The following is a 15177-nucleotide window of genomic DNA, read 5'->3' as shown; positions in this document are numbered from 1 at the left end:
TTATCTATCTATCATCTATTCTTCTATCTATCATCTATCTATCTATCTATCTATCTATCTATCTATCTATCTATCTATCTATCTATCTATCTATCTATCTATCTATCTATATTACCATCTATCTGTTTTTTGGAAACTACCTGTTTTCCAGAGGAGCCATGCCATCTTACATTTTCACTGAGGATGTTTGAGTGATCCAGTTTCTCCTTTCCAGGAATGAATGTCGTTATTTAAAATTTTAGCTCTCCTTTTGGGTTTGTCATTGTAGAGATAAATCACAGTCTCTGTTGACTCCTTGCTTCCTAATGGTTAATGACATTGATTATATTTCTTCATGTGCTTCTTTTCATATCTCGTGTAACCACCAGTAAAATGCCTAATTATGCTTATTTATGATCTAGGAATATTTTCTAGTTGGACTGTGATTTATTTTTACTGTAATGAGTTATTTATGCATATTTACACACACACACAAAATAGACACACAGTCTATTCTCAGAACTGTTATTTTTAAATATTTCCCTACACTAGAACTTCTCTGTTCATTCCTGTACATATTCTCTGGCAGAGTAATCTCAAAGACTTTATCTGTTTTTTCCTCCTGAAATTTAATAAAATTTAGGCCTTATGGACTTTCTCTCTTCCACGTTAGCATGTTCACTGCTGTTATTCTTGTTCAGCTTATGTTTAGGCAATCACACTGGTAAGATTTTATGAGTGTATTTTCTGGTATTCTAGGAGTCAATTTCATTTTAAGCTTTCTGTTTCTCTGACTCTTACAACCTTCAGACCTCTCTTCAATGATCCCTGAGATTTAGGTATAAGAGTCGTATTCTAGATGTACCTGATGATACTGTAATCCACAACTCTGTATTTTTAGTGTGTGGTTTTCTTTAACAGACCCTGTTGATACAAACATACACACACACACACACACACACACACACATACACACATAACAACAATTAATAAAATATAGAGGTAATTAATTTAAAAAAGAAAGGAGTGGTATATAGAAGAATTTGGCAGAATAAATGGAAAGGAAAATGATTCAAACATATTATAATTCCCTCAAAAGTAAAAATTTATAGTGTTTTCAATTTTAATTCCATGATCCATTGAGATAGAAGATATAGTTTCCTACACAGGGGATTATGTGCATGCCAGAAACCATAGGTTACCAAATATAATTATTTGTGCCAGGTGTGGGATACCTTCCCTTGAACTGTTGACCATAAGTTTCCTGGAGACACTCAAAATTTTTGTTACTCTAGGCTGCCCACAAGAACTTGAAGGTAAGACCCTATAGCTCAAGATACCACACACATTGGTCATATGACATGGAAAAATCAAGCTGGTACTGATTAAGGAGCTTTATCTCTGATGTCTAGCTTTTGTAGTACTGAAACAGGCTACATAGGCTGTTTGGGGATGGCGTCTTAGGGTAAGTCATTGGCAGTATTACCCAATACTGCCAATTGAATCTGGTAACTCTAACTATGACCCATGGCATGGGTGCTACAGAGGTAGGAATGGTATGGGAGTAACCATCGGCCTTCTGATTGGTTTATGGCCCATTCCACAGAAGGAAACACATGCCTGTATTATACATCTGGCCATGGACCCATGGTTGTGAAACTCAGAGATCCCAGAGGAAAAATATAGAACTGTTAGTTTGCACAAGTGACATTGTATTAAACTTCCCCCTAAATTTATATTTCTATGTTTAAAGATTAGTGCAGTTCTCAGACCTTATCAGAAATTTTTTTTTTTGTAATGAATGGTGGTTAACATGGAAAGACACACCTGATGAAAGATCAGAAAGTTAAGTGTCAGCAGAGTGTATAGCCCTAAATGGCATGACTGTATTACATCTCTCCTCAAGTCTCAGGGACCATCATGGAAAAGAGGTTTTAATAAGTCTTTTTCTTTACTATCAATTCCCTAATAAATACACAGAGACTTATGGATAATTATAAAGGCTCAGATTTAGCTTAGACTTGTTCCAATAGCTCTTAGAACTTAAATTAATCCATTTATATCAATCTATGTTATCCCTGTGTCTTTTAATATTTCATTCCGTACATCTGACTCCCTTCATGTCTTGTTGGCAACTCCCTTTACCTCGATAATCTCTGCCCCTTCCTCTCTGTGCCCAGAAGTCCTGTCTATACCTCCTGCCTAGCTATTAGCCATTCAGATTTTTATTACACCTATCACAGCAATACCTTTTCACACAGTGTAAAGAAATATTCTACAACAGAGAGTGACAGGAGATCCAGGATTACTTGAGAGAAACACTGTCTTCTAGACATGAGAGGGCTGCTGTACTCATGAATTCACAGCATCAGAGGTTGCTTCCTGTTATACAACAGTTTCCTCCAAGATTAAGACTGTACACCTTGGGAGGAAGCATGTTAAAACACAGAATAATGTAAGGAAGGTAAATCAACAAAATGTTCTAAATCAGGGTGTTAAAAGGGAGAGAAAACAACAGAATGTTCTTAGTCAGATGCATGCTAAGACAGAATTGTCAGGGAGCAGCTTCTATAAAAACACCTCTCTCCAGGGTAGGAGCATGGGGAGTTAGAAATATTAGTAAAGAATATGAAGACATGTGTGAAAATAATGAAACAGAAAGAATAGAAAATACCAGGAGGGCATTCCAGTGGACACTGAAATCACCCATGTTTATTTTTCCATATTCTTTTATACCCAAATAAAAAGGGGGAAGAATGTAACAAAAGACTTTATTAACATAATACAAAGGACAACTTGAACGGTTAATTGCTTTAATACTTTGAGGCATCAAATCATTAGCATTCTGTTGCTTAGGCAGTGAAACTACCTTAGACCCAGTATCCTGAAGGCAGCCACTTTCCAAATAACCTCATATTACAAAAGAAGGAGTAAAAGTACATTTCCATATTCTGACCATTGGTCAGGATGGAGTGGATCTACCTGTATGAACTATCATAATGTGAAAAGAACCCTGAGTTGGGACATGTAGCTACACTTAAGCAACCTCCAAACTCTCTGACGATCAGACAAGGTGGAAATAGGCTTATAGTTTTGGGCCTCCACATAAAATATTTATAGGGAGGTAAAACAAAAGGATGTTTTGAGGACAGGTGAAACATTCTATCCTGCAGGGAAGATCCTTAAGCTGGGGAAGTAAACTTAACTAAATGGCTACAGGAAGTCCCTAAAACTGACCAGATTCATTAGACTTCTTCCTTCTCTAACATATAGAAACAATAATGACTGTTTGAGTTAACCGTAGTATATGAGGGAGTATTTTGAGTTGGCTTAAGGTGAGACAGGTGAATCCAATGAGGGAGTCCCTTGAGCTTGGCAACTGTGGGAGTTGCAAGATTTACTTTAAAGGGGCCCTGCCATTTAGGGGAAAGGTGTAAGGGGCATTGGTCTGGGGGAGAGAATAGTACCTGATCTCCTATTTTAATTGGCAGTGGGCATGAATTAACACATGGTTGAGATATTTAGTAGTTGGTGAAATACTGTAATAGGGAGTGAAGATGGGATAACAGCGGAGTTAGCAGGTGATCAGGAACGGGAGAGGCTTTAGGTGAGAGGCCTGGGGTTAAAATGGGCTGCCCATAATTGAGTTCAAAAGGCTAGATAGAAAGGGGGCTTGTGGGGGGAGCCCTAAGACTAAGAAGGGCCAGGGGCAAAAGTGTTACCCAGTCAAGGTGAAGATCCTGTGACAAGAACAGTTTTTTAAGGAACGGTTAGTTCGTTCTACTTTTACTGAAACTGAGGATGGTGTGGGATACGAAAATGCCAGAGAATATTAAGAGCCATAGATAAAGTTTGAGAGATCTGAGAGGTAAACTCTGGGTCACTATCCAGCTGAAGAGAGGTTGGGATTCCAAACCAGGGGATAATCTCTTGGAGAAGAACATGAGAAACTGGGCCCTCTTGTTAGTGTTGAGGAATGCTTCAGTCCACCCAGACATGGTGTCCACCAAAACCAGGAGATAATTAACTCATTTGACTACGAGCATATGAATAAAATCAAGCTACTAGTCAGTTCCTGGCAGGGACCCCTGGTCTGGTGAGATGAAAAGTGAAGCCACCAGAGAGAGAAGGAGAACCAGATGGGTGGGGAAGGAGCCACAGCAGCAGCTACCTGTTTTGGAGAGAAACAGAAAGGAAGGACTTGGGCTACAAGCAGGAAGGAAGATCTTCCTGCCTTAGCAGTGGACAGGGGAGGGAGTGGGCAGGGCTTTCTCTTAAAGGGACAGGACAGACCATTACAGATGTGACTTCTGGTAGGTTGATCATATCTAGTCAATGGCTTTGCGCCCTGGAGTATATGAACAGAACAAATAGAAGTAATAGGTCGCAAAACAATGATAATGGGGCACAAAGATGTAGGGGTAGGAGGTGGGGACGGATTAAAAAAGAGTTGGGTGAATGTGATATGAATGCCTTTTTAAGGAAAAAAAAGTTTTAGGTTGAGATTTTTTTATTTGCTTATTGATTTTTTTGTTTGTTTTGCTAATAGTTCAGTCACATTGGTGAAAAAGCTATCTTTTCTCTCCTTTATTTGTTCCATTGACAAGAATTATTTAGACATGCCCACTCTATCCCTTCATTTTTTTTTTTTTTTTGTTTTTTCGAGACAGGGTTTCTCTGTGGTTTTGGAGCCTGTCCGGGAACTAGCTCTGTAGACCAGGCTGGTCTCGAGCTCACAGAGATCCACCTGCCTCTGCCTCCTGAGTGCTGGGATTAAAGGCGTGCGCCACCACTGCCCGGCCTATTCCCTTCATTTTGATGTTTGTTCTTTTGTTAATATCATTTCTCCTTGCTCCCCAGTGTATAATAATATGCAAGGTATCTTAATATCAGATAAAATCAGTCTCATTTTATGGTTACTTTCAAAACTGTTAAACCTAGTTTGAGTCTAGAATTTTTCATGTAAATTTTTGAATAAGAACAATTTTTCACTACAAAATGTGAGTCTTCACAAAAAAAAAAAAACAAAAACCCACACCAAACTCTAGAATTTGGGATACCTGTGCCTATGCTATGTTGTGTATCCTGGCCGTTAGCATGGTGTGTTTGTTTCTGAATGTGTCGAAAACATCTGTGATTTATTCTATCAGTACTTTGTAGATTCCAGCAGCTTACAGACTCTGTGTTTTGCTGCGGTCAAATCTCAGTATTTAATCTCTTTGTAACGATAATTTGTTTTAGTGTGTTTGTTCATGATCTTTTCTACCCTTTTTCTTTTATTTATTCATTTTTTAGTGTTCTTCCTTTGCTGTATTTTGGTTTTTGTCAGTTGTTTGTTAAGGGTCTTATTATCTATTCCAGGCAGGCAGGACTTTCTCTGTCTTTCTGTCTCAGGCTTTTACATGCTGGGACTGTAGGACACATCACTGCCATTCTCAAGCAGATATACTATTTATTAAGTGGAAACTATTGCCTTCCATCACTAAACTATCTTTGTCATCTAAGCCTATGGAAGAAATTTAAGATATATAGCAAAAACTGTAGAACACATAACCGAATTTAGAATGTTGTTTATCCAAATACAATATAAAATGAATAAGTAATAAAGCCATATTTTCATTTCTATTATTTTATGTTACAAGAAAGGATTCATATCCAGAATATATAAAATTAGAAAATTCAGTATTAAAAGTCAACTAAAGCACTGAGAAAGGGCACAAATAAATTGGATAAATATTTAATTATAAAGAGTACTTTAATGATTATTAAACTGAGAAAATGTATCCATTGTCTTAGTAAATCAAGCAAATGCAAGTTAAAGCTTCAACGAGAAAAACTGGTCGAAACTAAATACTCAAATACCTGGTTTTGCCAACAAATGTAGACCAAGGGAAAATAATCCATTCACAAACTATTTAGAAAGCACTTGGTTCTTACCTGGTGTTACACACATCTGTTATAAGTTCTTTAAGTATATGTTCTAGAGAAACAGTTTCATGAAAAAGTATGTTAATAGGTGCATTTTTAGTCACAATAAAATAAAATGCAAAGCACATAAGAAAACAGTAGGTAACTAAATTAGGGTGTATTTGCAGGGGCATGGGGGAATCTTACCAGTGAGCACACCACTGAAGAAAATGAATCTTGTTTCAAGAACAATTGACTTCATATACATCCTCAGATGGCTGGGGGCCCAAGAGCTTCAGGTACCCTTCATTACTGGATGCTGACAGGTCACATGCTAGACAGATCTGTCTATAAGCAACCCTAAGGAAACTCACTGGGGTGTAAAAAGAAAAAAAAATGATACAAAAGCATAAAAAGAGAAGAGGGCCTAATTAGGAAAAAATCAGCAGAATTAAAAGGAAGAAAATAATCAAAAGAAATAAGATGAATATGATAAAATCAATTATATAGTATATGTAAAAGAATGTCACAATGAAACAAATTAGGTACAAATTTATGGTACATTTATACAATATCATACTTTACATTGATGACCCTGGTTAGCCCACAGCCTTGTGGTCCAAAGCAGTTGCATCATGGACATAATTTCCAGAGATAAAGCAGGTCAGAAAATACATGTGCATAATTTCACTGAGATAAATGTAAGTTAATTAAATACTTAATTGTTGGTTGTATGCACATATATGGTACAAGTATAAAAATAAGAGAATGAATAAGAGAATTTAGTAGAGTGATTGTTTGGGATTTGATCATGGTTTGAGCATACTTGGAAGATTAAACCTGTTGAAAATATTTCATTTTTGTACTGGTGTTGAGTGCATGTGTGCTCTTTATCACTATTCTTGAGCTATATGTATATATTATAATTCCTCTTTGCATGACTTAAACAGTGATTTTTTTAATACACACACACACACACACACACACACACACACACACACACACACACACACACATATATATATTTTCCCTGGATCTAGAATTGCAGAAAGTTTTGTGAGTTGCTATGTGGGAATTGAACCAGTGTCCTCTGTAGGAGAAGCATGAATTCATAACTGATAAGCCAGCTCTTCCGCCCCACAATTACGAGTTTTTGAAATTGAAGAGTTAGAGGCTTGTATATATTAAGTTGAAAATAAATTTTAGTTATAGAAATTGAGTTAAAAGGGAGGTTGAATGTGATCAAAGCATGTTTTGTGAAACTCTCACTGAACTAATAAAAATCTAAAAATAATAGTGAAATTAAGAAAAGAACAAAAAAGAAATAAAGAGAAGTTGAGTCAAAGGAGTAAGAGAGCTCCAAACACCAGCTTTTAAATCTGATCTCCTTTAGCTAGGTAAATATGAGAGCTTACCTTGATATTTGTTTCATGACTTCATGTTATTTCTGTTTTTTTCTGTGAGAAGTTTTTATAAACAGTTGAGCTACCTTGTTGACTCTAAGTCTTACCTTTGCTTCTATAGCTTCTCAAATGCTGTTTCAAAATTATTCTCTGTTACACTAAGAATTATTAAATTGCTGCAGTTGACATATGTTGAATGGCCTTAATATGAAATTCAAAATGCTCCAAAAATGAAATTTTTGGAGTGCTTTGATACCACAAATGGAAAATTTCATCTGATATTATTGGTTGGATTATAATATAAAGAACACATAATTGTATTCTTTGGTTTTGGTGGATATATTTTACATCACAAATGGGGTATCCCTTCTTGTTAATTTTTGTAGCTAGTTTTTATGTTTTCTAGTTAACTATGAGCATGTCCCTTCAATGGCTTCTCAGCATGGGCTCTGGAATGTCTTCCCACTTTGCACTACAGCCTTGAGATCAGCCAGAAGTGCTAACTAAAATCATTGCAAAGCAACCCTGAAAACAAGTAGCTAAGATTCTAAAATACATATATTGTAGAAGAACTTTGTGTCTAGGGAAATCTCGAGTTAAATAGCCCCATCAAATAATAAAACCAAAAGAAACTCCTGATATTTATTTAGTTAATTCAATTTAATTAAAACAACTCAATAGATATTTGTTGAACATCTATCAAATACATAGATGATTAAACAGATATTATTACATAACAGATAATATTATATAACAACAGTTAAACCTACCGACTGGTAGGTATTTACCTGGAATTCTACATGCAGGGTTGTACGTTTCTGGAAGGTGCTTTTCTGCAGCCTCGGTTTTCCTTAGCACTTTGTATCAGGCACATTAGTGTTTGTGGAGCATCTTTTCTGTTCTAGATTGGCTCAAGTCTCTTGTTCTCTGTCCCTTCTCCTACAGTTACAGACAATTTTGGTGCAAATTCATTCATCAATACTTCCTGCCCCTTCCTTGTGCCTGATGTATCAGAGTTGTGTGGAGTTTGTTGAATTAAGTGAATTTATCAGATGAGGACTCACAGTAAATAGCGTAGATTCATCTTCTTCGGGGATTATTGCTAATGCCCTTGTTGGTTTTATCTCAGTTTTGATACATGTAAAGAAAATGTAGCCTTGAAGTGGTTTTCTTGCTTTCCATAAAAGTTTTGCACTGGATAGATGTGTGTGTGTGTGTGTGTGTGTGTGTGTGTGTGTGTGTGTGTGTGTGTGTGGTCTGGGGATTGAACCTAGGGTCTTGTATATAACACATTACCACTGAGCAGAATCTTAAGTCCCTTCCTCCCTTTCGATTTTTAAACAGGGTTTTACTAACTTGTCCAGGCTGGTCTTGAACTCATGCTGTAGTACAGAGAGGGCTTGAATTTGGAATTCTCCTGCCTCAGTATCCCAATAAGCTAGGATTACAGGCCTGTGCTTGTAATACTAAGGGTGTCAGCTTTTTAATTTTTATGCTCTTTTGTTTGTTTTTCTATTGCTGCATTGCAGACTTTTTCTTCATCTTCCATAGGACTTTATAAAAAGACTTACTTTAAACTTTATTTCTCACACCACTCTAAGGTATACATTTATCATCCCATCATTAATACATTATCATTTGACTCTCATTAGGCTGTCACTCTATAAAACCCTTGAGAAAGAAAGAGAGTCCTTATTCTAAGTAGACCTGATACTTTCCTAAAGAGGTTAGTGCACTATCTAAAATTCTATTCTTGGCAAGAATAGGCTTTTGAAACATCAAGAAGAAATAAAAATTTAGAGGAGCTACCAAACAATGAAAGGTGTAAAAAGAATAAAATAAGAAAAATATGGGAGAAAACAGTCGAATCTAAACACACTGCCAAAGGTCAAACTGACATAAGAGTTCCAGGGAAGGTTTTGTCTTGATTTTGAAATAATTTAGTATGCAATAAGAAGGATCTGCATAATCAGATTGAAGTTAAAGTCATGAAATCTTTGTGAAGAAAAGCTATAAAGTCCCTGATTGGGACTGGCAAGAAAACTCTAGTTAAAGGTACACTGCTCTTTCATAGGACCCCCCGCTGGCTCCCAATACCCCCATCAGGCTGCTAATATCTGTTTGTTACTCCACTTCCCATAAATTTGATTCTATTTCTTCTGGCCTAAATGAGCACTAGCTCTCATGTGCACCCTGTACCACAATATACACATAAGTTTTTAAAATATCTGTTAAGGTCCCTGAAGATTCTCTAGTCCATTTTTAGTAGCAATAGAGCTGAAAATTTTTATTCAAATTTTGCATTCAAATTCTTAGCTAGATGAGAAAATGAAAGGGGGCATGAGTTAACCCTTTGCAAAGAAATGCTTAATAAGTGGTGGCAGGGTTCATGCCTCAGTTTCCAGTGAAGCTTTGACAACACAACACACTGAAGTGCGTAGGTAAGATTTATGCCAGGATATAGTCTTCTGACTTCTGAAATATTTGAAAATGATACTGGGCAAAGCTCCACAAGCAAGGTTGGAAAATGACCCAAGACTCTGGGTCACTGGGCAGTTTTCCAGGGACAGTACTATCTCTGGGGTTATGATACCTGAGCTATGAGAAAAGCCTGTGGAATCTTCTCAACTCCACACTGTACATTAAAGGAGCCTCTGCCAAGCGAGGGAGTAGAGTCAGCCCTTTCTACAGATGGGAGCTCAGTCCAGCCCATTTGCCTCTTTGTACAAATGTCACAGCAAATGACAATGAGAAGTGGCAATTAGCTTCCTGTGCCTAACATCAGACACATTTGTGTTTTTGCTTAAAGATAAGTATTGATCAGGTAAAAGACTCAAGCAGGAAATATTACTGCAGACAGCAATCAAGTTAGAGGTGAAGGAAGTGTGATCCCTAATGCAGCTTCTGGGGAAAATTTCAATCAACTGCCACTAGCTTCGCTTCACGAAACTTTGACATATGTCCCTTGACCTTTACCAACTACCCTTTCACGTTTGACACTTAACATTTGCTACATGATTAAAATTCAGCGTTAATTAATTTCAACGCTATCAGTTCAGTTATATTTAGCTAAGAACACTCACTTTTGTCTTTTGTGAGTAGCACTGCAGCGCTATTACAAAGAGGTAGTCAGGAGGGCAACAGGGATACGAGAAGAGAAGAATGATTCAGTGTGCGGATAATTGTTTCAAGTGAAATTTAGCTTGGTATTTTTGTTCCTGTCCTCAGCAGAACTGAGATTTAGCACCTCCGGCTGGCATTTAGCCCCCACCCCCATGGAGAAGGAGGCTGTGCTGGGTGGATGCTGAGAATGAGCCACACCAGAATTAAATTATAGCACAGTTCTAACACTGGCAAGGGTTTTCTCTGGCCAGCTCTTGTGTACAAACCTGGTGATGCCAAAAGAAAAGCAAGGCATTGCTATCAAGGCTCTCCATATGGTGCGGTGCTGCCCTGATTGGTGGGAGTTGAATGCTTGCTAGAGAGTTGCTTTCCTAATCAGTGGCCGTTCCTCGCATAACTGGGGCAGATGCCAGAATACTTAAGCACAACAGATTAGGACATCTAACCTTAAACGGTTACCCATGAAGTTTTCTTATTGATGACTTCTGTCATAGTATGACCAAAACCCTTATTAGAAAGATACCCCTATCTCATTTTTTTTTATTTTCCTAAGTTTTTTTTTGTCCAAGGAAGAACATGCTTTTATCAGCTCCTTTGTTCCATGTATCTTTACCTTATAAATGCATTGTCCTGACAATGCAGCTCACTAAATCGGAACCTCAAAATACTATAGAACCATTATCACTATTGTTCTTGTGTGAACTCAAAGTCCTTAACTGTATTGCTCCACTGGCATGCTTCTGTCATGTACAGGATAGGAAGAGAGGCCTACCCTGTTGACAGTGAAGGAGAAACCGTTTACATTCAACTTGCATTGAAAAGTCCCAACAATTCATGTTGGATTGATTGAGATAGGATTCTCGTGGTATCCCCTATTGTTTGAAACAAAACAAAATTTTGTAGAATTTTGTTTCTGTGTCAGAAAATTTTCATCTACAGTAATTCAACATTTATGTTACAGATTCTGGCCCCAAGGCATCATGACATTCTCTATTAATAGGTAAAGCACTTTGAGAATATCTAGCAGATTTGGGTTCTTGAAGAACAACAACAAAATTTTAACCTTCATTTTCAGGTTTCCTAGTCAAATAAAAGAGCACTCAGGTTTATGTCCCTGGTGAGATACTGGGTAGTTACTGACCTTAGGTCTTACCCTAGGCTGTGTTTATACTTTTTCCTAAGGGAACACTGGGAAGCTGATCTTGGTCACAGCACAGAAGAACCTTTTAAGCCCTCTAGCAAGAGGTTTTTTGTTTTTTTTCTCTCTGTGTTCCTTTATCAGAGTCCTATTCTTTATATAGTCTTATCAGCCTTGAAAACATCACTGGGTTAACCTCCCCGCCCAAGCCCCTAACCTGGGCCTCCCATAGACTCTCTCAATTAGCTCTGCCCATATTCTTGTCTTAACATTCTTGTATCCTTCACCTCCGGCAGTGACTTGTCCCTTGGATGCTCTGATTTACCTTTCATTGGAATGATCTCTTAAATTCCACTGAATACATTGACAAGAGTGTGGGCTCCTCTGTGCCAGACCCAGATCCTACCCCACTCCTTTCCCTGCTTTAGTTGTCTTTGGTCAGGTCTTGCCAGAATTTAAAACACACACACACACACACACACACACACACACACACACACACACACGGTGACTTTTAACATTAGAGTAGAAGACTTGGATGAAAGTGGGGAGATGATCAGCTACATTTAAAATAAAGGGAGATTTTGTATGAATGTATTTTTCTGGATCATGAGTCTCTTAGCCATTTTTGGCTTCAATTGACATATATGACAATAAGAAACACTACACATATTTATTTTCAAATGACAGATAAAAGATATCTGTTTTGTAATATCTTTCTCCAATGTTGACTAAGTAGTTTACTAAGTAAGGTCAACTGTCCACATGCCTTGAGATTGAAGATGGTTTCCTTCTTTCTGGTTTTTGTTTCCAGGTATTGCACAATGGCCTCGTTATGGAGATGGATCACCCCACTGCAGGGAAGATTTCAGTCCCAGGTATGAACTTGTTTGTTATTTTCCTTAGCACCTTCATTTATCAGTTGTGCTTTTGCTCTCCATGGTGAGCCCATGATAATTCTCTAAAGAACTTATTGGAAGCAATTCAGATGCATAATTTTTGTATAAAAGGGGAATGCTATGACCGTACCTACTCATAAGAATGTAGGCAGAAGCTAGAGGCTATATGTCTTTTCTCTAAAGAATGTTGAAATATCTCAGTGACAAAAAATGTTCATGTTTACTCATTCCACTTTATGTAGTCAGGTGCACATAAAAGTACATTGTGCAATTTTCAATACACAAAAAATGATAGATATGATATATCCAGAAAGGCTTTGTGATTCATGTGACAATAGAAATGAAGAAGAGGAATGTGGGAATAATCATCTTTCAAAACTGTAATCTAATGTATAGATCTTCACCTTCCAGATCAGAAATTTAAATGTTTTCATTAATAAATTTAAGTTTTTCAACATTGACTCATATCAAATAAACTCACCAAAGTGTTTTGCTTAAGTGAAAAAGCCACCATTTTCATTTCTGGAGGGAGTCATCTTTGTAGTGACCCGGAGTATGATGTCATTCGCAGAGATTCCTCTATTTCTAGTATGATGTCATTCACAGAGACTCCTCTATTTCTAGTATGATGTCACTCACAGAGACTCCTCCATTTCTCCATCTCAATACCAACCTGAGAATGATTTCCTGAATCTGCTCAGATAATAGTCATTGACAAGCAAGAGTGTGTACCAGACAGAAGAGTGGTGGAAAGGTACAAACTGAGAGAATGTCAATGTGTAAGCATATAAGGAGAGTCCTGCGTGGACTAGGAAGATAACTGAGGGAGTCGCACATGCGTACTGTCTAGAAATGTTGCGTAATATTTATAAAGATGGTGAAGAAAACATTGATGAAGTCTTAGGAGGTCATTCCTTTATTCATTCATCCATAAAATGAGCATATGGTGCATGCCAGGTTTTGCTTTGGATTCTGTTAATAGAAAAATAAACGAGACAACTTGGACACCCCACACAAACTTCAAACTTATTAGTTTGTCAAATAATATGCATATGACTTATGAGTAGATGTTTATGGAACTGTAAATAAAGGAAAACAAAGTGTGCTGTCATAGTGACTGACAAGGGCACACGGGTCTCTGGTCATTTGGGGAATTGAGGGATACTCATTTGGCCGGCTGTTTTATAAACTAAGATTGAAGAAAAATAATGTTTGGCCTTTGAAGATTAGAAAAGCAGTGTGAACCCACTGTTGGAAAGAGCCGAGTGTTCTTTAGAGATCAGGAAGGAGCGTGGGGCTGCAAAGGACACTGAGAACAGAGGTGCAGGCTTGAGTCCCCACCATCTGGATTTACCCTAATCATTTGTAAGAGAACAAAGCAGCACAATTAAATGACAACATTTAAAAACCTAAATTTATTAATTAAAACATTTAAAATTTTGATCTGAAAAGTCAATACATTATTACAAGAGCTTATGTGATAGTCTCTGAAATGTGGTCAGGATGAAAATGGCAATCTTAGTACTTTTAGACTGAGATCTTAAAAGTATTTTGTTGAGTTCCTAATTTTTTAACAGTGAAACTGATTTTCCACAAAAAGTCTCGACATTTTTTTCTGCTGTTGTTTTCTTTTTTTTTTTTTATTGAGAAAAGGAAAAAAAAAAGTTTCCAGCCTCCCATTTCCCTCCCCCTCCTCTCACCCTTCTCCCCTCCCCCCACTCCTCTCCACCTCCCCCTCCAGTCCAAAGAGCAGTCAGGGTTCCCTGCCCTGTGGAAAGTCCAAGGTCCTCCCCCCTCTGTCCATATCTAGGAAGGTGAACATCCAAACTGGCTAGGCTCCCACAAAGCCAGCACATTAAGTAGGATCAAAACCCAGTGCCATTGTCCTTGGCTTCTCATCATCCCTCATTGTTTGCCATGTTCAGAGAGTCTGGTTTTATCCCATGCTTTTTCAGTCACAGTCCAGCTGACCTTGGTGAGCTCCCAATAGATTAGCCCCACTGTCTCAGTGGGTGGGTGCACCCCTCGTGGTCTTGACTTCCTTGCTCATGTTCTCCCTCCTTTTGCTCCTCATTGGGACCTTGGGAGCTCAGTCCAGTGCTCCAGTGTGGGTCACTGTCTCTAAACAGAGCAAAGGAAAACGTTACTGGTTCCTCAGTGAAGTTAGCTTTCCTGCTTTGCCCCTTTCACATGCGAGGGTTCTCAATGTCCCTCCCGGACCTAAGTGTGCTGCTATGTGAACTTCCTCTGAGAAGACATGAACAAGTGCCTTCTTGTCCCAGATAAGGTGCTGATGACAGAAACAAAGAGATGATCTATTCAGGTGTAGCCTTGTGAATTAGTGAGTCTAATGATTTTACCTACAGGAACATGGTAATGGATTACTGACTGAAGCCTGGCTACTGACAGGCAGTTATACCACTGAAGAAAACCACCTGTCTCCTTCAGCAACTGTTAACCACACACATACTTGGGAAAGGGGGCACTTCATGAGCTCCTCTCCCTTAGCAATGGTTATAAATCTTTGTGGTGTCCCTTAAGCCCTCCAATCTCCATAACTGAAAATCAGTGTGCCCAGTTTTAAGTGTCTGTCAGGAGAATATTCACAGTTGATGGTAGTTCAAGAGAAAGCAGCCCCATCATAACCAGAGGACAGTTTCACAGCCCCAAACAGAATTCCACACTGATGATCAAAGTTGACTTCATATTTTACAGATGACGTCATAGA

At 38.0% G+C, this 15177-nt stretch overlaps 1 protein-coding gene across 1 annotated transcript in view; it reads left to right on the top strand.

Moving 5' to 3' along the window:
- Nucleotides 1-15177, top strand: part of Sugct (succinyl-CoA:glutarate-CoA transferase) — a 663319-nt gene that overhangs the window by 539638 nt on the left and 108504 nt on the right. The window contains exon 12 of the mRNA XM_005365470.3: nt 12365-12428. Coding sequence (XP_005365527.3) covers nt 12365-12428 — 64 coding nt within the window. The remainder of the gene's footprint in view (nt 1-12364; nt 12429-15177) is intronic.

This window comes from Microtus ochrogaster, unplaced genomic scaffold (assembly GCF_000317375.1).
Source record: "Microtus ochrogaster isolate Prairie Vole_2 unplaced genomic scaffold, MicOch1.0 UNK2, whole genome shotgun sequence".
NCBI classification, from domain to species: domain Eukaryota; kingdom Metazoa; phylum Chordata; class Mammalia; order Rodentia; family Cricetidae; genus Microtus; species Microtus ochrogaster.
Note: the sequence above shows the minus strand (reverse complement) of the source record. Positions and strands in the feature narration are given on the sequence as shown.